A 27381-nucleotide genomic window follows, 5' to 3' on the forward strand; every position below is an offset into this window, starting at 1 on the left:
ATCCGGCTGATAGGATTTACTCCCACTACTCAGCCCCTCACGGAGTCCATACAAGGATTTACTCCCACTACTCAGCCCCTCACGGAGTCCATACAAGAATTGACTATCTGTTCATCAACAAGGAGCTCGCCCCACATGCTGCAGCTACAGAGTACTTGGGGCGAACAATCTCCGACCACTCCCCACTGACTATGCTATGGCAGTTGAGGGGCCCCAGACCCCCCATCCCCATGTGGAGGATGCCGACTGCAGCACTTGAAGATCTTGAGTTCAGGGAAGACCTTGCCGAAAAATTGAAAGATTACCTGGAAATCAATATGGGGTCGGTATCCTCCTGGGGCACATTATGGGAAGCTATGAAGGTGGTGACCAGAGGTGAAATTATATCGAGAGCCGGTGGTACTCGCAGACAATTGCAGAGAACGCTTGACGCACGAGAAGCTGAGATCTCCCGGCTAGAGTCTGCTCACGACAACTCCACAGAGGCCGAGAACAAATTGAAGGAAGGCCGCGCGGAATGTCGACAAGCATGGGAAAGACTAGAGAAATTTGATTTCGCCACACACACCACCCGATCCCACAAAGAATCGGATAAACCAGGGAGACTACTGGCCTGGCTCTGCAAACGGGAACACCCCAAACATCTCCCAGTGGAGATACGGGATGCCGATGGGACATCCCACACGACCCAGCTGGGGATCAATGAAGCCTTTGCCAAATTTTACACCGAATTGTATGCTCACAAGACGCAAATTCCTACTGAAGACATTATGGACACACTCGAGGAGATAGAATTTCCACGCATCTCGCTTGAGCAGAGAGAGGAACTGGAGATCACTCTTGAGGACGTACAAGGGGCGATCAGGTCCCTCTCTAACAACAAGGCCCCTGGCAGCGACGGCCTCCCACCTGAGTTTTACAAGGCGTATGAGTCCATCCTCACCCCAGTTCTCCACGAAGCATACATGAATGGGATTCTCCCCAACACCATGAAAGAAACCATAATCGTCCCTATGCTTAAGCCGCACAAATCGCCCACCGATTGTGAGTCTTACCGCCCTCTGGCCATGCTAAACTACGATGCCAAGATCCTCACATCCATATTGGCTCGCAAGCTGGCCAGAGTGGTGGGATCCATTGTCCATGAAGACCAGAACGGATTCGTGCGTGGGCGTAACACCACTGCTAACCTCAGGAGGCTACAGCATGTAATGGCTGAAACATACGAGAGGGACGAGGATCTGGCGGTGTTGTCGCTCGACGCTATTAAGGCCTTCGATTCCATATACTGGGAATGGATCATGGAGGTCCTGAGAAGATTTGGCTTCGGAGGGGGCTTCATCAGGTGGATCGAGGTCCTCAATAATTCCCCAATGGCGAGAGTGAAAACGGGAAGAACGGTATCAGCAGCCTGGGAAATACAAAGGGGAACGAGACAGGGGTGTCCGCTATCGCCCATGCTGTACATACTGGGCCTGGAACCGATTGCATTGTATTTCAGGCAGCAGCTTTTCGACGCTGGTATCAAGGTGGGCACTAAACACCACATAATATCTCTATACGCAGACGACGTCCTCCTTTACCTAAACACTCCCGAGTTTAACGCACCGATAGCACTGGAGGTTTTAGATAATTACGCGAAGTACTCGGGGATCCGATTCAGCAGAAGAAAATCCTCTGCCTTTCCCCTGGCGGGCCTACGCAACATTCCAGAAAGCAAACTTCCAGTGATAGGAATAGGTTGGCAACTGGTCAAGTTCCGTTACCTGGGGATCAATGTAAGCCATAACTCGCTACTCACGCACGAACACAACACTGAGGCCGCCATCATGAGTCTTCGACGCTCCATAAAATTCTGGTCCAAGCTCCCATTGGCCATGGTGGGCAGGGCAGCGATAGTCAAGATGATCGTACTCCCCCGATTCCTATATTTCTTTGTGAACATTTGTCATTACGTTCGACCGCCCTTCTTCAAGAAGTTGGAGGCTATCATCAGGGACTTCCTTTGGGGCCCCCACAGGCACAAACTGTCACTATCTGTTCTCTCCCTACCACACAAAGAGGGTGGAATAAAGCTGCCGGATCTCCAGTTATACTACCTGGCCGCCCAGCTGAGTCACATAACGAAATGGCTCTCGGACGAATCTTCGGCTGAGACGGAACTACTGAGGCAATCCTCGAACAATGTGATCCCCAAGGAGACCCTGTGGCATCCTACACGGCAATCGCCGGTCACCTCACAACTGATTGACCTGGGAAGGAAGATATGGGCCAGGTCCTGTTACATCAGGAGAGTACAACACCCATATTCCCCGGATAACCCCATCTTAGCAGATGCCTGCCGAACGGATGCAGACCTCTCTACGGCAAGGAGGTGGGAAGAAGCCGGCATATACACATGGGGCGACATGTACGAGGAAGGGGAATTCAGGGACTTTGAATCTCTTGAGGCCGCTGAAGGAATACCCCCGGGCCAGTTCCTCTGGTACCACCGCCTTAAACAGACTGCCAAGAAACAGTGGACAGGCTGGCCGGAGGAACCCTCTCCAGACCCCCTACTTCAGGAAATGCACAACCTCTCGGATGGCTGGAGACCAGTCTCCAGACTCTACAGCAGACTATGCGACAAACATAACCCTAAAGGCAAAGAACTGAGAGCGAAATGGGAGGCGGATCTCGGGACCTCGATCACGGATAAAGAATGGGAGAGAGCGCTAATATTTCCCAAAAAAGTGTCCAGGAATACCAGATTCGGACAGATCCAACTGAACGTCCTGTACAGGACATACATGACCCCTCACAGGGTCGCCTCCTTCAATAAGACATCCTCCCCTGCATGCCCATGGTGTGGGAATGATAAAGCGGACATGATCCACATGTTCTGGACTTGCACTAAGGCGATGACTCTATGGTCCAAAGCCAAACAGACTTGCATGGACGCCGGAATGACGAGGTACAAATGGACCCCCGGCGAGTGCCTCCTGGGGATTTACCCCAGACCTAGCAAGTCCAAGCATGCTATCAGACTAATGGACATCTCATGCATCCTGGCCAAGAGAACAATTGCAATGGCCTGGAAGACGCCGTCGGGTCCCAGGCATGAACGATGGCTCAAAGAACTCGAGAGATGGACAGTTGCAGAAACCAGGGCCTGGCAAGAGGGAATCAGGTTAAGCGGCGAAGCCGAATGCGGCACCCTGGAATCATGGAAGGCCCTCCTCAGAGACATACGCTTCAGCGCCGACTACAAACCCCCCTGAAATCTCGCAGTATCACACTGACACTATCCCCTGAAGCCAGCACTGGAGGGACAGCCTTCATATGCGACCCCCCCTGCATCCTGAAATTCCGGGTCGCAGGCCCTAACCCATCCATCCACTGTGAGTTCGCTGTAATATGAAGACCGTAGTTGATTTGTTTGTTCCCTCCCCTTCCCCTGCCCCCCTTGCACCGTCCCCTCCTTTGTTTGAACCACTGTTTGATTTCTTGTTGTATTGCACGTTTTTTCTTTTTCCACTAAAATCAATAAAATAAGTTTTAAAAAAAAAATTGTTGAAGCTGCCTGTGCCGTAGTTTTGACCGGCACAAGCTTGTCTTCGAAAGGACCGGCGAGAGTTATTACCCCTCTGGGAAGAGGGTTTTTGTGTAATTTGTTGCAGAGACTTTAAGGTCTCATGCTGCTTCTTGGCTGTCTCCAACGCCCCATCAACTGCCTTCCCAAAGAGGTTAGACTCTTCGATGGGCATATTAATGAGGGAGGCCGGAGTTTCAGGTCTAAACCCCGAAGTACGCAGCCATGCGTGTCTCTTCAGAAGAGTCCCTCGTGCAAGGGACCTGCCAGATGTTTCTGCAGTATCCAGGCTGTTTTTGACCACATTCTGGTTAACCAGTTTTCCTTCCGCAACAATGGCGAGAAGGTTGGTCCTGGCCGGTTCCGGGATCTCCTGAAGGCCCTCTTGAAGCAGATTCCATTGAGCATCGGCATAGCTTGCTAATAGTGTAGCATTAGCAAACCAAATGGTATATGCCGCTGATGACGTGACACGTTTGCCTAGGGCATGCTATCTTTTAGACTCCTTGTCCGGAGGTGATTCTCCAGTGGCAAGGGGTACCCCTGCCCTCTTACGAGTAGTGGTCACCACCAGTGAGTCTGGGATGGCATGCCCCTTGATATATAGAGGGTCAGAAGGAGAAGGCCGAAATGTTTTGACTCTCGGGTTCACGCCCCTTGTCTGGGCAGGTGTGACTAAAGCTGGAGCTATCCGCCTCTTAACAGAGTTAAGGAGGGGAATGGATTGACTTGCGGGAGGTTTTTCCTTAATAATGTCTTCCACAAAATCCTGCTCAGGCAAAGCCTCTTGAGTGGCAATTTTGAAGAATTCTGCTGCTTTTTTCAACATGGTGTTGAAAGCTACTTGGTCATCCACAGGGGAGACCTGGCGAGCCGAAGTGGAAGGAGGAGAATCGACGCACAAAATATCAGAGTCCTGATCTTGATGTGACCAAGGATCCTGTCCTCCTTGCTGGGTTTCCTCCCAGTTCTCCGTAGTCTCTTGTTGATCGTCTCCATAATTATCCAGAAAAGAGGATTCCTTTTCTTCAGTATAAATGTCCCTGTATGTGTCCATGTGGGCCACGTCTTCCTGTTGGAAAACCTGAGGCTGCACATTTTGAATTTGAAGGTTAGGGTCTACCCGAGCCTTTTTCGGCAGAGGCTGGTCAGAGGAACTGATAATCTGCTCCAGCCGATCCATGCATCCATCTAACTTTTGAGTAGTCCATTTCGAGGACATAAAAAGGGCGTAGGTGGGGAGAAACAACGTTCTCCACCCTTTGGCGTCGAAAGGAACTTCTCAGGGTGTCAGAGGCTCTTGACTATCCACGTAAGAGTCATCGGAATCGCGGCCCAAGTCGTCGAAAATCTTACTGCGGCCTGGCCCATAACTTTCTGCGGGACCGGGGTAAGGCCCATCGCCACTGCGATCCTACCGATGCTCTTCCTGATAGTAACCGAATCGTCGTCGGACAAAGCCTCCGACGATGTAGCGGTAGCCGAAACGCTGTGCGCGGCACCAGAAGGCCCATCGGTCGGAGTGCCGGGTAGAGGCCTAGCCGTAACTTTCGGGCCTATAGAGGCCTTGTAAATCGTCGAAGTTTTGGACTCCAAAACTTCGGCAAGTGTACATTGGGGAGTAGCGCCCTTATTAATTTTCATTTGCCCAGTCGGCATTCGCTGTTGCGGATGCGGGGAAGGCTTTGGATCTACACAATCCGAGGGAACCGTCGAAGTTTGACGGACCCGTTGGCGCTTTCGCCTTTGTGTAGGGGGTTGTGTCTTTAGTGCAATGTTTATGTACGCCTTTGTCGCCGGGTGTAGTCCCTGTAGCAAGACCAGAGTCGAGCCTGGAAGGGTCGGGGACGGTCGTGGCGGACCTAGAAGGGTCCACCTCAAGGTCTATAACCTCCGCATTGGACGTTTGGTCATCCGAAGTACCCCTGTCACTTTCGGCTGGTGTCGCGGTAGGGGAGGGAGGCTCCATGCGTGACAAGCCGTACACAGCCCACCGCTTTACACAGCGATTAAGGGTTTTAGGTTTAAAGAGCTTGCACGCCGAACACCACTTTTCATCGTGCTCCAAGAGGAGACAGGCGTTACACGTCCTGTGCTCGTCCTTCCAAGGAGATCTGACCCTACAGTTAGGGCAGAATCTAAAAGGAGTTCTTTCCATAGCAAAAGGGAAGGCTGACCAGACCGAAAGGGAAAGAAGGAAAGACATAACAATATGGCCACCCCGAACCCACTCTCCCTACTGTATAGGTCGGCCAGAGGGCCCGACCACGTGGAAATCCGGCCGCCGGATCTTAGTTGTTTTACGTAGTCTTCGTCGAAGATATTAGGCGAAGTGACTTAACGGGGCATTAAACCGAAATTCGGTAAAGATAAACAATGTCTCTAGAAAGAGCTCTGCTGTAGGGCGACCAGTTATCTGGGTGGAAAAAAACAATCTGAGGGACCTCAGCGCGTGAGGGTTTTGGGTACTACACACGTCACGATAGGGAGTGTTACAGACACGCCTATGCCGACGTCCCCTTTCGGTCCCCAAAAGACAAGATGCAATACTCCGCGGTTACCACTGGATGTCGGACCATATGCACAGCATGTGATTCTAAGCAGATTAACAAGCATCAGAATATATATATATATATATATATATATATATATATATATATAGTGTAATATTACCTGTTAGTCATTTTTCTCAGTGTAATATGCCCATAAAAAAGTAATTTTATAACTGAGTGTCTAAGTGTAATCCCTGACTTTGCACTGTGTTTAATCATTGAGGACCCCTTAAACACTCACCACCTCTTGAGACTTCGCCTAGACCACTCACCTTGCTACCTTGAACTGGTTTAGATACAGCTCAGAGTGTTGTATCTGTCAATACTAGGTTAGCTTTCTATACATCTGTCCACCAGGCCAGAGTATAGAAAATCAGTTTTAACATCCACCGAAGAGGGTGTGATTATCCCGTGGCCAAATGCCATAAATGCACCTTTAAAGTTTCTACGGAACTGCAGTCACATCGCTATTGCATAGACAATTTACTGATAGTAAAGACTATATGCATGGTCATATCACCTAAAGCAAATTTTCTAAATGAAGATACTAGGAAGTAGACCTCAATTTCAGAGCAACTGATCAATGCACTGTGGATATGCAATCTCAAACACCAAAGTCAGGACACTCAATCTTTCTGTATTGATTCTCATTGCACATATTCATGAATGAAACAGTTTGCAGTTGAGAGTTTTCAAACAGAGGGGAAAACAAAAGGCTCGAATGGGGCGCAGCGTGGGCTCAGTTTAAAGTCCATAACATACAAACTGATGAACATTGAATTTGCAAGGTCATTGAATTTGCAAGGTCAGAACACTTTCAATTTTTGGTTACAAATGAAAGTGGCTGCATTAACAGAAAGTTTGAGGAAACCTAGTCTATGCACCATGCTCTTCGCAGTGCCATTCTAAAGAATTTCTAAAAGCTTTTCATAGGCACCATTGTGAATGGTCGTGTTAAGAACAAAAATCAAAAAGACGATGCCAAATCGACAATGTAACAGCAAGCAAGATACATGGAGATCTGCAAGTTAATAATTTAAATGACTGCATGACCAACTGAGGTCAAAACACAGAATACCATTATGGTATGTATTAGGAATACCAGTTGCAAGGCTACAGAACCATAGCTGCAATCCCTACATAAAAAAAGTATAACAAATCCAGTTAGGACTCGGACACGTTACCTCATATGCTTCTGCCAACTGGGAAAACTTTTCCTTGGACCCAGGATCATCTTTGTTTGTATCGGGATGGTACTTCTTTGCAAGCTAGGAAACAAAATTGAAGCATATTTATACAAACCAGTAAAGCATTGATAAGAGTATGAACAGAGGACGATTTAGAACACCAGATGCTTCCTGTTTATTTGTTTTTTTTAGAATGCGCCTAATACTGTACCAGAGTTCGGTTTCTAAGTGCGAATCCGGGATTCAACCCTCTTTTGCGCTGCAAGGCTCTTGCTTCCAAGACCAGTGCTTTGCCCCTGTGCTTTCCCACTGCTCACTGTGCTATCCTCTGTTGCACTGGTCTGGGATCCTAATATTGCATACAATGTTCTACACATGCAATCTGACCCGAAGTGGCGGGCCGGCCCAGTCGGTAACAAGGACAATGCCATTACAGACTGCTTGGCCCGCCGCCTCGGCATATCGTGATTGCACTAGATTGACATTCTATTTATTGTATATTTCAAATGTATCAATTGATATTGTATTGATTAGCCCACGTCCAACACGGGTGCTAATGTTTTTTTTTTTTTTTTTTAAACGTACCTTTGCGGCCCGGCCTGGTGCAGTGTTATCTCATGAATTCCGTTTTCAATGTGGATGACATCAACAATGAAATCAGACTTCGGGACAGCATGTGCACTGCTGGGCTGTGCAGCGGAGGTACTTTTAAAACAAAAAAAAAAAAAAAACACACCATTAGCACCCGTGTAGTGAACTACACAGGTGGTGAGAGGGAATGGGAAGCGGGGGAAGGTAAGGGGCGCCGACTACCCAGGCTGCTCGGAACATGGGCTTGTACCATACAATCCAGCCTGCGTTCCAAGTTTCGAGTGGCTACCGTCCCCCATCAGGGCGCACATTTTTTGTATATTTTTATTTATATACATTTATAAAAACACTTTCGCCAAAGTGCTGAACATCATGATAAAAAGGTTACAATAAAGTAGTGATGACAAATTAATCAAACTGTGGGAAAAAGCTAAAGAGGAAAAAGAATGTGAGCTGGCAGAGAGAAAAGAAGTGCTTTGAGTTGGGTCTGAAAACGTGAAAATATGTTGCTTAATAGGGGAAGAGGATTTCAGTGTTTTGGAGCAAGGATGGAAAAAAAGAGAAAGCTTAATGATTCAAGGGGTCTGGGAACAGACTAGAAATTGGTTTTGGGTGCAAAGAGAATGGCAATGGGTATAAAAAGAGATAAGAAGAGAGATAAAGTCGGGTGAGACCACGGATGCATTTGTAGACAATGGAAAGTAAGTGAAAGGATATGAGCAATGGATAGAAGTGAAATGGAAAGGAGAGGGGGTAATGGAGGTGGCAGAGTTACAGAGAGAACGAAGAGTAAGACCGAGAAAGAGAGCAGAACAGTAATCAATTTGAGAAAAAATAAGTGCGACGATGAGCAGCTTGGTAGCATGGAATGATAAGGGGCATGCACGATGAATGTTGTACAGATAGAAACAGGAACTGGCAGTGATCGAGATATGTAGATTAAAGGGAAGAATCCAAGCTCATTCCTAAACTGCAAGTATGGGTAGAGGAGAGAGGGAAGGAGGGGGAAAAGCGAAGGGGGCATAATGGGTTTAGGTACGGTGTTGGTAGGGAAGAAAAGTATTTCAGCTATAGAGGGGTTAAGGTGTTTAAAGTGAGAGGACATCCAGTTTTGTACAGCGGAAAGGCAGGCAGTTGGAGACAGTTTAACTGAGTCAATACATGAGAAGACAATGTATGCTCCATCGGCGTAGAAATAGTCACGATATGTTTTTTTTAAGAAGATATAAAAGCAGAGAGGAATGCAGGAGTGTGGAATTCCAATAGCCCTACCCCCAGGACAAATGTTGCTAGGGACAAGAAGATTATATATACCTGTCCCATGGGCATGTAGGCAAAGACTGTATGGGTTTTTCAGACTTCAAAATCCTATATTTGAACTTATGTGCATCTGGGATCGTCATTGCTACTAAGTGTGTGATTGATGTTGACCTGGCTGAATTACTCCAACTCCGTTGGTTACAATGTGGTTGAAGGGATTGCTGGCTCGAGTAGGTGTGGCGAAGGAACCACATTATCTTTTACCAAATCGAGCAGAGTCTAGTGTTCCCAAGTCCACAACAGCAGCTGTTGGCAGAAGAAGCATATCCCCCGTAGATGGATCATTCCCCTTTCGGCTAAACAAACTTGAAGAAAATTGCATCTCACAATTCCCCTTGTGAACAAAACCTGGACATGGAAATTCTGGACTCAGGAGTTGATGGAAGAAGGCTGAAAAATAAATCCCAGGCCCACACCATGTTAATAAACCAGCAAGAATGGAAGTGCATCTCCCATAATCCATCTTTCCCCAACAGAGAAAAGCGCATGCTCAAATAGCAAAACGTGCTTACAGATTCGGCTTCAGTAAGGTAATGCAGAAGACCAGGGTAGCCCACGGTAGTGTTTTTCATTCTTGGGGGCCACACCCCTCGTCCATTTCCTATCCAAAATGGCAGCAGGAAGCCCAGTGCCTAGTTAATGGATAACAGGCAGAGCCTACTTCCTTTAACATTACCAGGAACACTGGCGAGGAGAGAAATCGTGTCTCCCTCACAACTTCCAACACAAGAGAGACCGAATCACCTGCAGCGGTAGCCTACTTAATAAGCAGGCAAATGGATACCAGCACTGCACCAAACAAATGTGAACAGTTTTTCCAAACTCCCACCCCACTGAAATAATGCTCAATGCATACCCTGAGCTTTGAGACAGGTGGTCGCCAAATGAGAAGTGAAGCTCACCAACCTGAGACAGTGGAACAAACCAGCAGCTCCTTCACAACCAACAGGCAGACTGAAGTGGGATCCATGATGGCAGCTTGCCCATTTAACAATTTCCACATGAACTCAGGACTACAAAGCATCCAAGCCATGGAGCATGCCCAGAGTGGGCATGTGACCCCCTCTGAGTAGTCAGCGGGAAACTAGTCAGTCCAAGCACAATATAGAGCCAGCTCACATAACCAGAGTGGAAGGGAGTTTTGCGATGTAAAGGAGGCAAGTTATGGTGTTAAAGAAGAACATTGCGTGAGAGGAAGGTTGATGGGCTGGCTGCAAGACTGAGTGGAACAACAGATTGCAAGACCAAGAGACGGGAATATTCCAGGGTGGATTCGAAGACCTGGTGTGGAATGGTGAATTTTAAAGAACAGAGGCTGATTGACCCGAGTAGACAAAGTTGGAGAACAGAAATACAGAAAAAGATTGAAGTGGAGAGTAAACGGCACCTGAAGAGACAGCCCAAGTCAAGAAAAGTACAGAGGAAGCCTTTGTGGGATAGACAGAAGGTGAAGATGCAGGTTCTGACCAAGTGGTAGGCAGAGTAGGAAAGCACAGAGGCACTGACAAGAGAAAGGGTTGAGGTCTGAACAGAGTGGAAGAAGAAGTGTCCAAAGGATGGAGAACCTGGCACAGGATACAGAAAAATTGATGCAAGGGAGAAGGTGAAGTACAATGTCCCCTGGGGACTAACCCAGGAAAGGAGTACATAGTAGCCTTTGCGAATGGTTAAGGAACACTCCAAACCCCAATCCACCAGGCGCCATAAATCAAAAGCATTAACTAGAATATCCACATTGCAACATTTGTTATAACTTGTGAAAGAATGCAATTTTGAACGAAGGAGAACTTTGGCAATCAATCTTCTTTAATGTTAAAATGCTGGTCCAACTGCAGTTGCCATTAATGTGCATTAGAATGAAATTAGATCGACAGCCACCGCGTGAACAGTGAAAACAGACCTATTTTTGAACTAAGAACGAATGTAAATTTCTGGTCAAGGCAAATGACTTTCAGTGGAGTCTTTTTTTAAAAAATGTTTACCACCAGGAGAAGTGGCTTTAGACCAGCAAGCAAATGAGGCAGGATGACCGTAAGTTTGGTTATAAGTGACAAAAAAAGAAGGGGGCCTGGATTTGTCACAGCCTGTTGGCGGTGAGTTATTGAGCAGTTGATAATTTTGCAATTATATTTTTGTGCAGGTAAATGTGCTGATATTTGTTTAGAGAGTTCATGCACCACCTCAGCTTTTCAATTAATTGCACATGATCTTAAGCAGTGCTAAAATGCTGCAGTATTAATGTACAGCTTCTTTCATTATAACAACTTGATTTTAAAGCATCTCTTCCTCAATCCGCCCACAAGAATGAAACCGCCTAATATCGTCAAACTGCAGACTATTGCATGGATGCGCTAGAAAGTGTGGCCTGGAAACGTGTTTTGCTTTGGTAAAAAAATGCTTTTTCCGCCCCAGTTTTTAATCAGCATATTTTAAGTAATTGTGCTGTCCAAATCAGATGCAATTAAAGCCATACAGTTCGATAGACCAGGTTTTAGTTACAGCTAAACATGGTGTTTTCTTAACGTCATGCATCCGTCTGGTATAGTGACAGTTCTCTAATATAAAACAGCATTTTGCGTCTCTGCGCCATTATTTAATACATTTAGGTCAGATGGCAAGTAGATTTGTGTACAGTACAAGTAGATTTATTCTCAAATCCACACCCCTGGGAATAATTTAGAAGGGGGCCCAGTAAAGAGGCTTAAGGTACGCCATAAAGTAGCATGCATGGAGGCGAGGTTTGTCTGTATTAAGGAACTGTTCGAGAGATAGCAGCAGAATCATTAAGGACAGTCTCCGAGAAATACACTATGGTGATAGGGGTGATTCTCCCCCCAACCCCCCATGTCAAAGGCCAGTGAAATAAGCATCAAAGAAAGTTTGGCATGGCAGGTTGATAGGATAGCATTCAGACATGACAGGGCTGTGTTGGAGTAAAAAGAAGAGATGACACTTGGGTACAGACAGCATGCTTGAGTAGCTTGGGGAGAAATAGAAATTTAAACTAGCTGAAAGAGTGGGTTTCTTCAGTCCAGGTATAATCGCAGAACGTTTAAAGGCAGGAAAGGGAAACAAGAGCGGAAAAGATGTATTGAAAAGACGGGTAAGGTAGGGGATGAGACAAGGCCATGGCTAGCGTCGATGGTGTGAGTATGCACTAGCAGAGCTCCGGACTGATGCTCCTAAATACAAATCCTACAAAAAATGCAGCATCCTAATAAGGAGATCATGAGACAAGCAGCCACTGGCTACGTGGCAGCTGAAATTAACTGGAGAATACTTTTTCTCCTCGCTTCAATTTCAAGTTATGTGACATATCCAAGATGGCACTGAAAGAAGCATGATAGATCGAGACCTGCCGAAGCCACCAGGGAGGCAGTGACTAGACTGCACTGCCTCTGCACCAACATCTTCAATTAGGGAAGCCACTCTGGAGGAAGTCGAGTCCGTTTCCCCCAAACGCCCCAGTCAAACCTATACCAGATATGGCAAGGGGACCGAGATCTCAGCAATGTTAAGCGACGAGAAGATCCAGAGGAACGCACCCCTAGCAGGGAACAGGTAGGGGCACAGGCTTGAAGGTGGAAAAGCCAACAAACATTTATCTGAACCCATAGATCCGGGCCAACAGAGGTTGGAAACACTGCTGGGAAGCAAAGAAAAATAAAAAGTTCCTTCTACTATAAGAGCGTGAAGATTCAATTCAGGAAGACGCACGTAATATGAAGGTGACAGGTGGATAAGGGGGAGGGTTGTGGCAAGTGTGCCAAATACAAGCAAAAGCCTGTGAAGGGCGACAAAGGAAGGGGGTCTGCCTAGCGGCATACAAGCCGGCAGGCATCCTGCTGCAGGAGTATCCAGCCCCAAGCAGAAGGACGCCCGCCGCACCGGAGGACTTATTTTCATTTTCCACCCACCCTGCATAAGGAACAGCGGTACGGCAAGGCCTGGCCGTTGACGTCGCGGGACGGTGAGGCGGTGTTTTGGCAACCAGTGGCAAGATACAGACTCCGAATGAGCCCTGGGAAAGCCGGATAGGGATTTGCTCTTCTCTGGACCACCACCTCTTGGGGGCCTAAGCGGTAGGGGCGTCTGGTGGTAGCAATGAGGGCTCAGCTTCCCCGAATAAACAGCACTCACCCAGCCCAGGAACACCTGCCGGGGCAGGCGCGGCTCAGACACAAAGGTTTGGGGGAGTTGGGCCTACTGTGGACTTTGTTCCGAAAAGGGGGAAGCAGGTTTTTGAACACGGAGCAGTCGACGCACCTTCGGAATATTTTCACAAAGTTGTTTGCAGTGTTTTGAATTTATTATGTTGTGAAAATAAATCTGCTGCCTTTTTATGCCAAAAGACATGTCTCATTCTGTACCTTACTGGGTGGGAAATGAAATGGGCAAAGAGAATGAGTAATTGTGATGGTACAAAGATAAACAAATGCCCAGGTTATGTGGGGCATGAAAACAGTCTGTGGGCGTGAACAAGGATGCAGCAACAGCATGGGGCTGAACCATAAAATAAAGTATAAAGCTTCATGCTTAAGTGAACAGAGTGCTGGAAGGACACACAAACGAAACCAAGAAAAGTATTGCTCCAGAAATTTCAGTCTGAACCCACGCTACTGTTGCAAACAGGCCAAAATGACACTTGCCCACAAAATGCAACCAAGGGCAGGAGAGAGTGTCCATTATAGCCACAATAGCAGCGCTTATATCCTCACTAGAAACCATGATCGGAGAGATAAAGGTAGAATTCTCACTGCTGCAGCAGGACCTGCGAGCACCATCAGCGAGAATGGGCACGCCAGAAGTGAAGATAGCAGAAACATCAACGCAAACAGACACTGAAATAACAAGTGGAGAATTTACTCGAGGATGACAAAGACGCTGAAAGAAAGAGTGGAGGATTCGTCATGGAGAGCTATGAGGAATGTCAGGGGTGCTCGTCTGGACAGAGGGAGAGGACCTAAAAGGCCTAATTACTTTGAATACCTGCTACTTCACGATACAGGGCCTGGAAAATTGTCCCAGGGGTTCACAGTGGAAAAAGCACACAGTGCTCTTTCTAGAACAACTGCCTCGTGAGTACAGCCAAGACCAAAAATTGTCAGAGTCCTCAACTACAAAGATAAAATTGTATATTGAGATATTAAAAGACAAGGAGGTAAATTAAGGCGAGGTAACTCAGAATGGGCGATCTTTCCAGATTATACGAAGTTGCATAAGAAATGAAAGCAATACAATTCAGTTAAGGACAGACTGAACACCAAATAAAAAAGATGCGGATGTACCCTACGAAAACTAAGAATAGTATATAAAGGCAAATCTTTGTTCTTTGAAACCCCAGAGGATGTACATCAATTGTTGGATCAGCAGAATTTTCATAACTTACCAAAGAAAGACCGCAGAAAGAGGCGAAGCATATCTCTTGAGGAGTGAACTGGGCCAACAGGCAAAGGGAACTTTAAATGATTAGTTAAGGCCTAGTGTTATCTGTGCTTACTTGTCCCACCTCATTTACCCAGACCAAATATCCAATTGGGTGCCTTAAATGTACCCACGCATGGGTAAACTGGTGCCTAGCTAAGGTGCCTCTGCTCATGTGTGAAGGCCAGGTGCGGCACTCAACGTCATCATGAACAGCTGGTAGTATGGAGAAACAGTTATAGTTTGCAGCATTAAACTTAAATAGCGAAGGGTTGTAGATGTCCGATTTCTTAGATGGGGAGGGAGAGCTAGTCTAGGTGTGGCATGCAGACGTGTTGCAAAACTAGAAGTAACGTACTAAAGGAAGAGGTGAATCTATGGCAAGAGAGTGAAAGTGATACATGCTTAACTGCAAATTATGGGATTATTATGGGATTAGGTATTATGGTAATAACATATGTTAGAGATCTGAATGGATGCATCCAAATTAATAGAGTACAACAAGAGGAGCGCTGTGGAATTGCTACAAGAGACGCATCTGAATAAATTGACAGAAGGCCCTGTTGAAGATGGGCCAAGGAAGGAAAAAGTTGCTTACCTGCAACTGTTCTCCAGCCTGTGTCTGGCATAGATTCAGATGCTCCTGAACATTCCCAGTGGTCAGGCCACAAATCCTCAGTAAAAGAAAAAACAGTTTCACTTTCGTTTACAAACTGTCTCCTATAAACCAATCACTGAGCTCTAGGTCATACTGCCCCCAGCCTATGACTGCCATCTCCCCAAGCCCCTCCTCTAGCAGCCATCTTCAGATTTGATAGCATGTAAAGTGGCAGTATGACCAAGAAGAGCCGCAGAGGTGCAGGAGGGAGGGTTTGCATGTGAATCCATGCCAGACCCATGCTGGAGAACAGTTACAGGTAACTAACTTGTTCCTTCAACATGGCGTCTGGCATGGATTCACATGCTCATGAATAAGGAATACATATTAGTACATATATAGACAACCACGGGAGGTGGCAAGGCTCAACAGAAGCAATTACTGTTACCTCCTCACCAGGCTCACCTTCAAGCGAACAGGTTGCGTAGCACTGCATGGCCGACTCTGGACTCCTCTCTGCAATCTGTGGACACGGTATCATTTCGTAAAGGTGTGCCTAGACCTCCACGTAGCAGCCCTGCAGAGGTCTAGCAGGGGCACAAAAGACAGGAATGCTGTCGCCGCAGCGATCGCTCTGGTAGAATGGGCTCTCGGACGGCCAGGAAGCGGCCGATTTTGCAACCGGTGACAATGAGTGATGCAGCTGGAGAGCCACCTGTAGATGGAAGCCTTAGAAGTCTTCCGGAAACTTTGTGCCAGCCACATAAAACTTCAGCGCTCGAGTCACATCCAGCAAGAGCCAAGTCCCTTCAGCCAGTGACGAAGGTGGCGGAAAAAACACAGGTAACACCAGGGGTCAGTTGAGATGAAATTCCGACAGAACCTTGGGCATGAAGGAGGAGTGCATCCGCAGCACCAACCTTGTCTTGTGGAAAGTCAAATAAGGCCACTTGCAGGACAGGGCCTGGATCTTACCTACTCTCCTGGCAGAGGTGCTGGCCACTAGAAAAGCCGTCTTCCAAGACAAGAACTTAAGCAGAGCCTGATGCATCGGCTCAAAGGGGACTGCCATGAGACTGGTCAGCACCACGTTGAGTTCCCATGCCAGGGCAGGCGCCTTTACCGGCAGGAACGAACAGAACAGTCCTTTGATGAACTCCTTGACTAGGCGGTGCGGCCAAAGAGACGACCGTCCCGGAGACATGGTGTAGCGGGAGATACCTGCTACATGCACCTTGAGGGAGGCGTGCGCCAGCCCCGACGTAGCCAATGACAACAAGTACGGCAGGACTTGAGGGACCGTGACCCTCAGAGGGTTAATCTTCTGCGACCGGCACAGAGTTGCGAAACGCTTCCATTTGTGTCCGTAAGACTTCAGAGTCAACGATGCCCTGGCCTTGGCAAGGACCTCCCTGCAGTCCACAGGCAGCTCGTAACGACCAAACTAATGCTGCAGGAGCCAAGATTTCAGGCACAGATCCTGGGTCGTTGTGCAGGATTGCACATCCTTCCGTGGCGAGAAAATCCACGACCACTAATAGCTTGACTGGAGGGGACACTAACATGCTGGGACAGTCCGGGTACCTGACTTGCCGCGGCCACGCTGGAGCGCCAAGGATCATCCTGCACCGGCACCGTCTGAGTTGACTGATGACTCATAGTAGTGGCAACGGAGGGAACGCGTACAGGAACATTGTGTCTTCTCCGGTAGCCACAGGCCTCTGGCGTAGATACGTTCGGTGTGGGCTTCCTAGACTTCCAGGGAAGCGTCCGTCTTGACCGTCTCCTGGTTCGGTGGGGCTCTGGAAATCTGTGCCCCCAGAGATGTTGAGCGCACACCCCACCACCTTATCGCTCGACGGAAGTCCTCGTCAAGCACGATCCTGTCCTTGAAGCTTTCCGGACACCTGGATTCAACAGGTGTATAGGAATTCCTGGAGCGGTCGCATCCGCAACCTCAGAGCAGGATCAGGTAAATACATGGCATCATGCCAAGCAGCGACTTGATGGTACTCACCGTGGCGATCTTCAGTGTTAACAGCAATTGCACCTTGCCCAAAATGGCAGCTATCCTCTCCTCCAAGGGAGCTGCCGGGCAGGACATCGTGTTGAGCCTGGATCCCAGGCACAGCGCATCCTGCGATGGCATCAAGCAGAACTTTGCATAGTTCACCGAGAACCCCAGATCCGTCAGCAGCCGCACGGTCCTCTGTGCGATCGATGGCGATGTCTCTCCGGATGAGCCAGTCATCGAGGTATGGGTACATGTGAATTCCCTGTAGTTGCAGATGGGCCGCCATCTGAGCCAGGCACTTTTTAAAGGACCCTTGGCGCCGACTTCAGTCCGAAGGGCAGAGCCTTGAACTGGTGGTGCTTCCCTTGCACGACGAAGCAGAGGAACTTGCAATGTTTTTCGTGAATGGGGACGTGGAAGTAAGAGTCCTCTAGATCCAACGACGACAAAGTCTCCCTCCTCCAGCTGGCCTAACACGTGCTGCAGCTTGACCATCCTGAATTTCTGGGACTTGATGTAGTTGAATCGTCGTAGATCGAGACTGGGCCTCCAGCCTCCGGTCTTCTTTCTTACTAGATACAGTATCTTCAGTAAACTCCAGAGCTCCCGAGTCGCTTCGGAACCAGCTCCATCGGCCCTTTTTAAAAAAATGTTTATTAACATGGGCTGAACCTCCAGCAGCAACTGAGGGATGCGTTGTTCTTGCCAGGCCACTGGTGGTATTCGCGGACACTTTCGCTGAAACTCCGAAGTGTGTCCGTGGGCGAGAGCGTCCAGCACCCATCGATCGGTGGAGATGTTTTCCCACACGCTGACCAAGTTAGACAGCCGGCCTCCAACCGGGGTGCAGGACCGATGTCTTGGCCGGTTCAGTCTTGGACGGCGTGCCACCCTGGGAGCCTTGACGACGGCGGCCAACTCCGAAGGCCTTGGAACAACCCCTGTAGGCTTCCTGGGTCGTGGAACATGAGTGTTGGCAGTAAGAGTACGTTCCTCCGCCTAAATTCTGCAAAGAACTTCCCACCAAGGAACGAAAGAACAGATGGTGTTGGCAGTACGGCTGTCTCCATGTCTGTCTTGATGGCCTGAAGAGATTCAATTGACGGCCTTTCCGAAGAGATTGTCTCAGTCGAAGACCCTCGCCTGGACATCCTGCCTAAAGTTGGTGGCCTTCAGCCAGCCGCGACGATGGAGGCAAACCCTGCAGCCCATCTGGTGGAACCCCATGTCCGCAATGTCCCTGGCCACAGTAATGGCATGGTCCTACACCACCTCACCGTCCTAAAGGATCTCCATCGCCTCCACCTGCTTGTCCTCGTGGAGGAAATCCAGGATCAAAGCCATCTTGTACCAAAGCTCCCAGTCGTACCTGGCCAGGATAGCCAAAGCGTTGGTCGCCTTGACCGTCATCGCCAAGTAGATAACCTTCCTACCCATGGCACCTAACTTCTTCCCCTTGCCGTCCTGGGGAACAGAGGCTGAAGATGACAGGTTGGACAACATCTTCCTCGCAGCAGCCAAGACCACAGAGTCTGGTGACTGCTGTGACCGCAAACACTTGGGTGCAGACTCCGGGACCCGGTATTTCTTTAAGCCAGTCCCTTTTTGCCGGAGCTGAGGCAGGTTTCTTCACCAGTGCCAGCCTATCGTCCAGGAGGGGCACCGCTAAGATGGTCTTCCTCTTCGCCGCCCGGCGTTGATTCAGGAAGCCCTCAGTTTTCTCTGGTGTGAGATGAAAAAGCTCTGACGTGGGGGCGATCATTGAGTGGAAGGAGCCCACTTTGTCCGGGGGAGAGTACCTGGGGGTGTGTGGGGTTTGATATCGCCCGCTGGAGCGGAGTATGCCTCCTCCTCTTCGGCAGTGGCGGCCCCAGCGTCAACTGGGTCGTTGCTAGTCGAACGGGCGGTGCCGGCATCCTCTTCTCAAACTCCGACACCAGCGTGTGGAGAGTTAAGAATAAATATCTGTGCCCTGGAGTACCCGCCCCCTTCTTTGGGTCATGAGGGATCGGCTTTGGGGCTCAGAAGGCATCCTCTTTTCCGGGGTCTTATCCACTGGCTTGGCCGGAGCCTCCCGCCTGGGAGGAAGACCCACCCTGGCCGCCACACGGGTATCCTGGACCGTGTCAGCCCCTTTCGCCTACGAAAGGGCGGCCGCCACCTGCTCGATCGATGCGGACGACTTAGCCTGTATCACCTGAGCCTTCACAGGCAGGTCAGCAACATTTTCCTGTTGCGTGGCATTCTCCGGTTTCTCCCGTAGCTTTCCAAGGGTAGCTGACTTTCTCTTCGATGAAGAGCTGGAGCGATGGCTGGAGATTGAGGCTGCTGGAGATGATCAACGTGCCCTGGCCGACGCGGAACCTGCTTGCGCGGTGAACCCAGACGGAACCAGACTCGCATTGCTTGGGCTGGTCTTGGACCCCCACAGATGGGGCACCCTCAATGGACTTTAAATGATGCTTTAGCTGGCTGGATCCATGCGGTAAAAATCTGAAGATGGCTGCAAGAGGAGGGTCCTAGGCAGAGGGCAGTCATTGGCTGGGGGCAGTATGACCCAGAGCTCAGTGATTGGTTTAAAGGAGAGACAGTTTGTAAAGTGTGAGATAGCTAGGCTGTATGAATGGGGATCTTTTTGCATAAAAGCAGGGTCCCGAGGGCTGGAAGAGCAAGACGTCGCCACTGGAATCAGGAAGTCGAAGGGGAGAGAAGCCAAAGACATCTGCAACGACTGAACCACCGGTGAAGCCCTGTTGCAGCATCTCACCACTTTTCTCCACACGTCGAAAGAAGATCTTCATCTGCTAGACCCGTCTTCCCTTGAGCTGGTGGGGCCAACCAGTTTGCCAATCCCCTTCCCGGACCTGCCTTGGTCGAATCACCAGTACTCAGAGGCCGGATAGCCAGGCACCAGTCCACCCGGACCGCAATTTAAAGGAGCGTACCTTTTATTCGTCTGGCAGCACCGCGGCTGGTTTTATCCCTGGGTAGTGCAGTAACTCGAACCTTCCTCCACGACAAGAGCCTCTCTTCCTCTGCTGGATCACCCGAACTGCAGGAACTACCAGGAACAACCGCCACCGCAGGAGCCACTTCTTCATTTAAAGGTACATTGTCCTGCCAGGCCTTCTTCGCGGTAGCACTAAAGGTGTTTTAAATCCTTTACCTACCTGTTGGGTTGGCCGCCCCTCTCTCTTAACATTGTCTTTTCAACTTCTGCATCCACCTTTTCAACTTCGTTAACCAAAGACTTGACTGCAGCTACAAGAACATTTTGCTCCTGGGCTGGTGCCCTGTACCACTGACTCTGGCACAGGCCCACTGACTCTGGCTACATTTGTTAGATCTGCCTTCTTTAGATTGATTCTCATTTAGAACTGTGTGGTGTACCTATTTCTTACAACTGCCCTTTCCTTCCCTTTCTTAAACCTTGTGAAATGCCATTTTGCTCAGTTTTCATTTAAGTATTGCCTATACTGATGCACTGTCTTGCTTAAACTGGTTCACAAACCTATGGGAAGTATTGCTAGGGTGTGTAAGAAGTTATTTCTGAATAACTTGTGTTTTTCCTCCCTTGTGAGAAATTGCTAGAGCATCCCTTGTGTGTGGTTTTCACTGCCATTTTGCTCAGTATTCACTCTGGTTCACTTGGTCTACAATTTAACTTGGGAGTGTGTATATTTTTCCTTTGACTTAATTTAACTTGCTTGAGGACTGCGATACATGTGTTTTATTAGAAGTGTATAAAATAAATATATAACTACTTTTACAAAGCTTTGGTCAGTGTTTCCTTGTACCATAGTACTGTAGGCCTAATGTGTAAACCCTGAATACTGCTCACCGCCCTCTTGAGATAAGTCTGACTGCTCAGCCACAGCTACCAACTAAATCTTTGTGGTACAGACCGATACCAAAGGGGATTTATTGCTCTCACCTGTAGTATTAATCTTCTGTAGTGCTCCCTAGGGGAACTGCACAGGATTCTGCCTAACAGCAATATAAAAAACTCTTGCAAGCTCCTCAAAGGCGACCAACTAGGTTGGTGGAAAATCAATCTGAGGAACCTTGACACGTGAGGGATTTTGAGTACGCTACACATCACGTTAGGGATAGTGGTACAGTCAGGCCCATGTCGACGTCCTTTCAATCTTCGAAAGAAAAATACAATACTCTGCGTTTTCCACTAGATGTCAGAACTATATGCAAAGCATGCAATTCTAAGCAGATTCACAAGCAGACATTTGAAGAGGAGCACAGGTTGGGATTGTTGCCCAGCAGCCTGAGGGAATCTGTTATAGTGCCCATTCTCAAACCCAGGAAACCACCACAGTGTTGTGGCTCTTACAGGCCACTATGGTTAACCAGTACTGCAAGATCCTAACAGCGGTATTGGCAAACAGACTTAGACGGGTGATGGGGACCTTGGTACACACTGACCAGACTGGGTATGGCAGGGGCAGAGCACTTTGTGGAATTTGCAGAGGCTGCACCCTATGATTAAGTACTAACCACATGAGGGTGGATTGTGCTGTGTCCTCTTTGAATGGGGTCAAGGCCTTCGACTGGGTCCGATGGGACTGGGGGCCCTTGAGCACTATGGCATTGGAACCGCTTTCCTATGATGGATCAAATTACACTGCGCCCAGGGCAAGAGTGAGAACCGGTGGCCGGGTCTCTGATGCTGTTCATCCTGGCACTGGAACCATTGGCTGTCTTTCTCAGATTGGAATATGCAGAGGCAAGTATTGTGATAGATGGGGTGGGGCACTTTGTCTCTGTATGCAGATAATATGCAGTTATATCTAATATATGCATTAAACTGTTCTCAGGTTGATTTAACATATCATTGATCGGTTTTCCCAGCCATCAGGTATTGGGGTCAATCGAGAGAAATCCTGCTGGTTCGCACTGGCGAAGCACCAGGGGGATCATTGCGAATCAGTTACCTGACCTGGGATTGCAGTTGACGACTGATACCTTTCGATATTTAGGCGTCAACGTGCCTCATGACCCTGTTGATTCACAAACATAACACCCAGAGGGCTTTGGATGGCATGGTTAACTCCATGAAGTTCTGGAGGAGGCTGCTGCTAGGGTTGCTGGGTAGGGCCGCATAGCTGAAAATGGTAGTGCTCCTGCAGCTCTTATACCACTTCATCAACATCCCTTATACCGGGAAAGTTCATCCAGCAGCTTGAATCACTAGCCCAGGAATTTGTATATGGGGGTGGGCGAGGGAGGAATAAAGTCGCAGTCCGCAAGGGGATTTTAATAGTGGCGGAATGAGGGTGCCCCACTTTGAGATGCATTACTTGGCAGGGCAATTGCAGTTTGTAGTAAACTGGCTGGAGGACGAGGCTTCACAGGACACTGCACTGCTGCAACCAATGTTGGGACAGTATCTTTTTGAAAGAACTGTTCTGAGTAACGGGTGTGGTGCTCCCACAGCCTTCATGGCTCCTGGTGCTCGGCAAGGAATTGTGGCGGAGGGTGTAGAAACTTCTTGGGACCCCTGATCCTTATTCCCTGTGAGTCATCCTAGGTAGGAGGACTTGGTGAACAGAAGGCTACTATAGGAAGATTTAGAAGATATTGGGAAAGCAAGGAGTTGGCTCCGGTTGGGGATCTATTGCGGGATGGCAGGATGGTGCATTTCTCGTCCATCATAAAGGGACTTTGATATACACTGGAGCCAGTTCCTATTGCACCACAGTATGGTTAGGAGGATAGAAGGAAGGTGACCGGGTTTCCGGGAGGGCATAAAGACTAATCCAGTGTTAGGCACCATGTACGAAGGTTTGTAAGGGCGTCACATGGTCTCCAGGTTGTATGGCCTGTTCCTGGGCAGCCTTCACGAAAAGACGCTGATAATGCCAGAGATGGGAGGTGGACTTGGGCAGAATTTTCACGGACATGGAATGGAAGAGTGCTGCTGTACACCAAGAAAATTCCAGAAACTCCATGTTTAGGCTCACTCAATTATGTGTTACGCACAGGGCGTACCTGACCCTGGACCAGCTGTCGCGATTTGGTAAAAGTGGCCTGCCATGCCCGAGGTGTGCCCATGAAGAGGCGGATATAATGCACATGTTCTGGACTTGCCCATTGATTGGAAGATTTTGGCAATGGGGGTGGCAGAGAAAGCCGCCAGGGGAGAGATACAGATGCACTTGTGGCCTCCCTGAGTTCTACCTGCTGGGTCTGTTCCCGAGGGGAGGGAAACAAACTGCACATATCTCCAGGATGAGAGACTTCATTTGCGAATTGGCAAAGCATTGAATTGCGAAGGCCTGGAAGTCGGTAAAGGGTCCCAGGATTGAGGCTTGGTGGGCCGATTTAGAGCACTGGTCGCTGGCTGAGATCACTACGTGGCACAGGGCACTGCAGTGAGGGATTCGGGAGGGGAGTACCGAGGTAGCAGCGTTGAATGCGTTGACGCAGACAATGTATGCCACTCATTCATGTGAATATGCCGATTTGGAAGGTGGTGGCATCGGGCGCAAACCTGGGTTCACCACAAAGGGCTAACCTAAAGGTACTGGCAAGCAAGGATGCGATTGCAGGAGGGAATGCTTTTCATGGTTGCAGCAAGTGTGGGCAGGAGAGTACAGTGATGGATTATGAAATTCATATGAAATATGTATACTCAAAGCATCGCTACGGCACAGTCGAAACGTGCCAATAAAAAATTGTTACAAAAATAAGAATGGAGCGAGAAAACTCATGAAGCACCGAGAGTAGACAATTACATTGTATTAAAAGTGCAAATTCAGCACCAGACAGAGGAACGCACCTACCAACTGCGAGAGTAAAGGGGTATGGTGGGGGCAGCAACATGGGAAAGGACACTGGTATTCTAAGCCACAGAGGCCCCGTACAAAGGGGTTCACCGGGAACGGTAGGGGTTAGTGAAGTATTGGGCATACTGTCCTATGATTAGCTGAAGGGGGGGATAAAAATGGCACCATCATAAAGACACGTAGTGTGAAATCCCTTGGGGAAGGCTGGACCTTGGAACCCTATGTGAAACATGTGACCAATACAACCGGGATCTGCAAAGGGGGGTGGGGCTTAAGCCACTCATGAGAAAAACCTAACTAGAACAAGGTGATGTAATTACAGGGCGGTCAGCCAAACTAGCCACCTTACACGGCAGCGGGGAGCGGGGCTCTGTGCCAGTGCATCGGTCACATGACCGCCGATGCCCATCGGCAGGCAGCTGTGGAAGAGTAACACTGGATGGCGTAGCGTTCCTGGGAGAATCAGAGAGGAGGTTCTTGAGCTCTAGGGAGGTTGCCATCCTCCAAAGTATCTGCCACAGAGTTTGCGAAGATCATCTGACATATTGTCCGATTGTCCCCTTTCACACCAGCTGCAGGGTGTCTCGTGTTCCATTCTCAATGGCGCTGACCAATGGCAGTGTATTAAAGTTCAGGTGGTCAGCACACATTTTACTTCAGGGTGGGGTGTGATTAAATGTGGTACCACAGGGGGAGGCATTGTAACGGAAAACTGTTTAAACTGTTTGCTTTAATTATGCTTCACTAATCAAAGTAAACTTCGATGAGGTAATGTCCACCAACCAATTAAATCTATGGGAAACATAGAAAAAGGGAATTCCCCAACTTGCAAGTGTTTCGTTGGATTTCCGACCATTGCATTTCTTGGTATAAAGCTACTGCTTGTAGTCCATTCAGATGTCAGCCTTTCCATCAAAGCCTATCCAGTGTTCGGTTTGATTTGTGCTCACCCAGCAGTAATCAAAAGCGTTGCTTTTTGCCCGATGGGTGCTCTACTTTTTCAGTATGTGGTTTTTATTATGTTCCAATTGGTTGACCCCAGACTACATTTATGGAGGTCCCAGCGAGTTCTATCAGTCGTCCCCGGACCGCTGAGGATATCCAGGCCGCCCTACCTTGGGTGCGGGTCTGGCGACCACAGACCTGGTCACTAGACATCACTGAAGAGGCCCTGCAGACTCAGAGTTCGTAAAGGTCTGCCAGGTCCAAAGCGCCGCCCTGTGTGGAGTGGAAGGGTGAGCCTGTGGTGGAGGCTCAGTACCGAGGGGACATGAGAGCATCCAGGACGTAAGTATAACCGTGCAAGATGATGCTGCACAACAGTGCATGCCTACGGAGGGGAGTGGATTATTATTATGGTGTATAGGAAGCATCCTTGGAGAAGGGAGGACCATCGGCCGGCGTAGTGTAGATATTAATCGTACCAACCGATAGGGAGTGGATGCTGGTGTGGGCACACCTGCGGTAGAGCAGGAGGGGTGCGTAGTGCAGGCGATTGCATAGTGGCCGCATTGGTTGCAGTTGTGTTGGGTATTTTTTGTAGAGAGGGACACGCGTGTGGTAGTTGGAGCCATTCAGTGGTGAGGGTTCGCAGTGGACGAGTCAGCACCAAGAGGTATCTCGTGTAAAATAGCAGGCTTTTGCAGTTCAACAACAGGAGTGCGCCAGTGATGCATGGTTAGACACTGGACACTCTTGCGACAACATACGGAACGGTGAGCCCGTGGAGAGGGCTGTTAAGTACCAACACCGAGTGAGTGGTCGGGCCTGTGGAGAGGGCCAGAGTGAACATTGAGAGGAGTGACTGGACATTTTTAAAAAAGGGGAAGAGTTGGGAGAACGGGGCGGAGGGCCACGGGGTAGTAGAATAGAAATAAAGGAAATAATGGCTTAGCGCCCTAGACCACATGTGCCGCAAATTGCCCCAGTATTGCGATAAACTATTAAAACGTAATTTTCAGTTGGCCCGGGGAGATTGCAGGGCAGTGTTTCTATGCATGGCCAGGGGAAGGGACATTTGACAGTATGTTCTTGTACCCATTAACAAAATATAAAGGCTCCAAGTTCAAAAGCAGGGCAAACATTAAGTCTCTGGAAATTATACGAGGAGACTAAAGGGGAAAAATTGAAGAAAGAGGAAGAGACAGTGGGAGCGGGTGCACCGAGCTAACTGCCCCCGCCCTATGGGTTATAGCCCACATTGCAAACAGCCACATGGCATACCAACCCTTGGCGGGAAACCTCAACGGGAGATCAAGGGAAACCAATGGGGAAAAGTAGAAAGAAGCAAATAGGAGGTGCACTTGCGGTGCGAAAGAACAGATCTAGCAGACAGTGAAAGGAATATGCGCCAACAGGTGGATGCGTTTAGTGAGGCGGAACGAGTGATGGAGGAGGAAGTGAGGGGGAAGAGCAAAGGGGGGATAAGGGAGAATGGCTATCAGGAATACAAATCAAATTAGATGGGGAAGAGGAAGAAACGAGAGCGATGAAGGGGATGAGGAAGACAAAGCCTCAAACAAAGGGTTATTAGGAGACAAATGAAGTGACAGGACAGTGACGAATGGACACCTGACGAACTTAAGAGAAGGGGAAGAAATGACAGGACAGTGACGGTTATGTCAGGGACTGGTCCAGCTCCTTGCGTAGGACAGGGAAGGTAAAAATGGGATTAACACGAGCTGTCCTAGAGGGAGGGACAGGAACCAAGACACAGGTAATGCGGTTACTACAGAAGGGACGAGCCCATTATGTGTCCTGGCAAGCAATGGACCGGAGCCAGTAAACTGATACAGGTACTTGAGAAAAAGACAGCAGGGCGATGCTGGCCGTAGGGGATATGAAAAATGTGTTTGCCGCAATTATGGGAGAACAGGCAGAACATTTGGAATAAGGCAGGCTATAAAGGAGTGAAATTGAGCACCAATGCTCATGACTGAGCTCCATTTAACAATAGCCTAGTTCATGTCTGGGAGGTTTTAAGGAGCATGTATCCAGACAGCTACGACCTGGGAACAGTGATGACTTACAAAATTAAAGGTGACGATGACCCAGCTGAATATATAAAGCGAGTTCAGGATTTATGGACCCGAGGGTTGCGAAGGTTCTGGGACGAATGCATACCATTGTTCTATCACGTACTAGTAAAAGGACTGCTAACAGAAGTACAGGCTACCTTGGATAAGATAGTGGGTATAAAAACTAAAGGCTGGCCTGAAATACAAGCAACAATAGTACATTACTGTAAGAGGATGCAGGAGAGCGAGAGGCAGGCAGACAAGAATTCCACAAAGGCAGAAAACCGATTAGTACAAAAATAACTGG

General features: G+C 48.7%; 1 protein-coding gene across 4 annotated transcripts in view; it reads right to left on the bottom strand.

Annotated features, from left to right (window-relative positions):
• The window catches only part of DNAJA3 (DnaJ heat shock protein family (Hsp40) member A3), a 743272-nt gene that overhangs the window by 591080 nt on the left and 124811 nt on the right, over window positions 1-27381 (bottom strand). For all 4 annotated transcript variants that reach the window (XM_069646819.1, XM_069646822.1, XM_069646821.1 and 1 more), the window contains exon 3: window positions 7308-7391. In XM_069646819.1, coding sequence (XP_069502920.1) covers window positions 7308-7391 — 84 coding nt within the window. The remainder of the gene's footprint in view (window positions 1-7307; window positions 7392-27381) is intronic.

This window comes from Ambystoma mexicanum, chromosome 2q, assembly GCF_040938575.1.
Source record: "Ambystoma mexicanum isolate Mex_15411 chromosome 2q, UKY_AmexF1_1, whole genome shotgun sequence".
In the NCBI taxonomy this organism is placed as follows: domain Eukaryota; kingdom Metazoa; phylum Chordata; class Amphibia; order Caudata; family Ambystomatidae; genus Ambystoma; species Ambystoma mexicanum.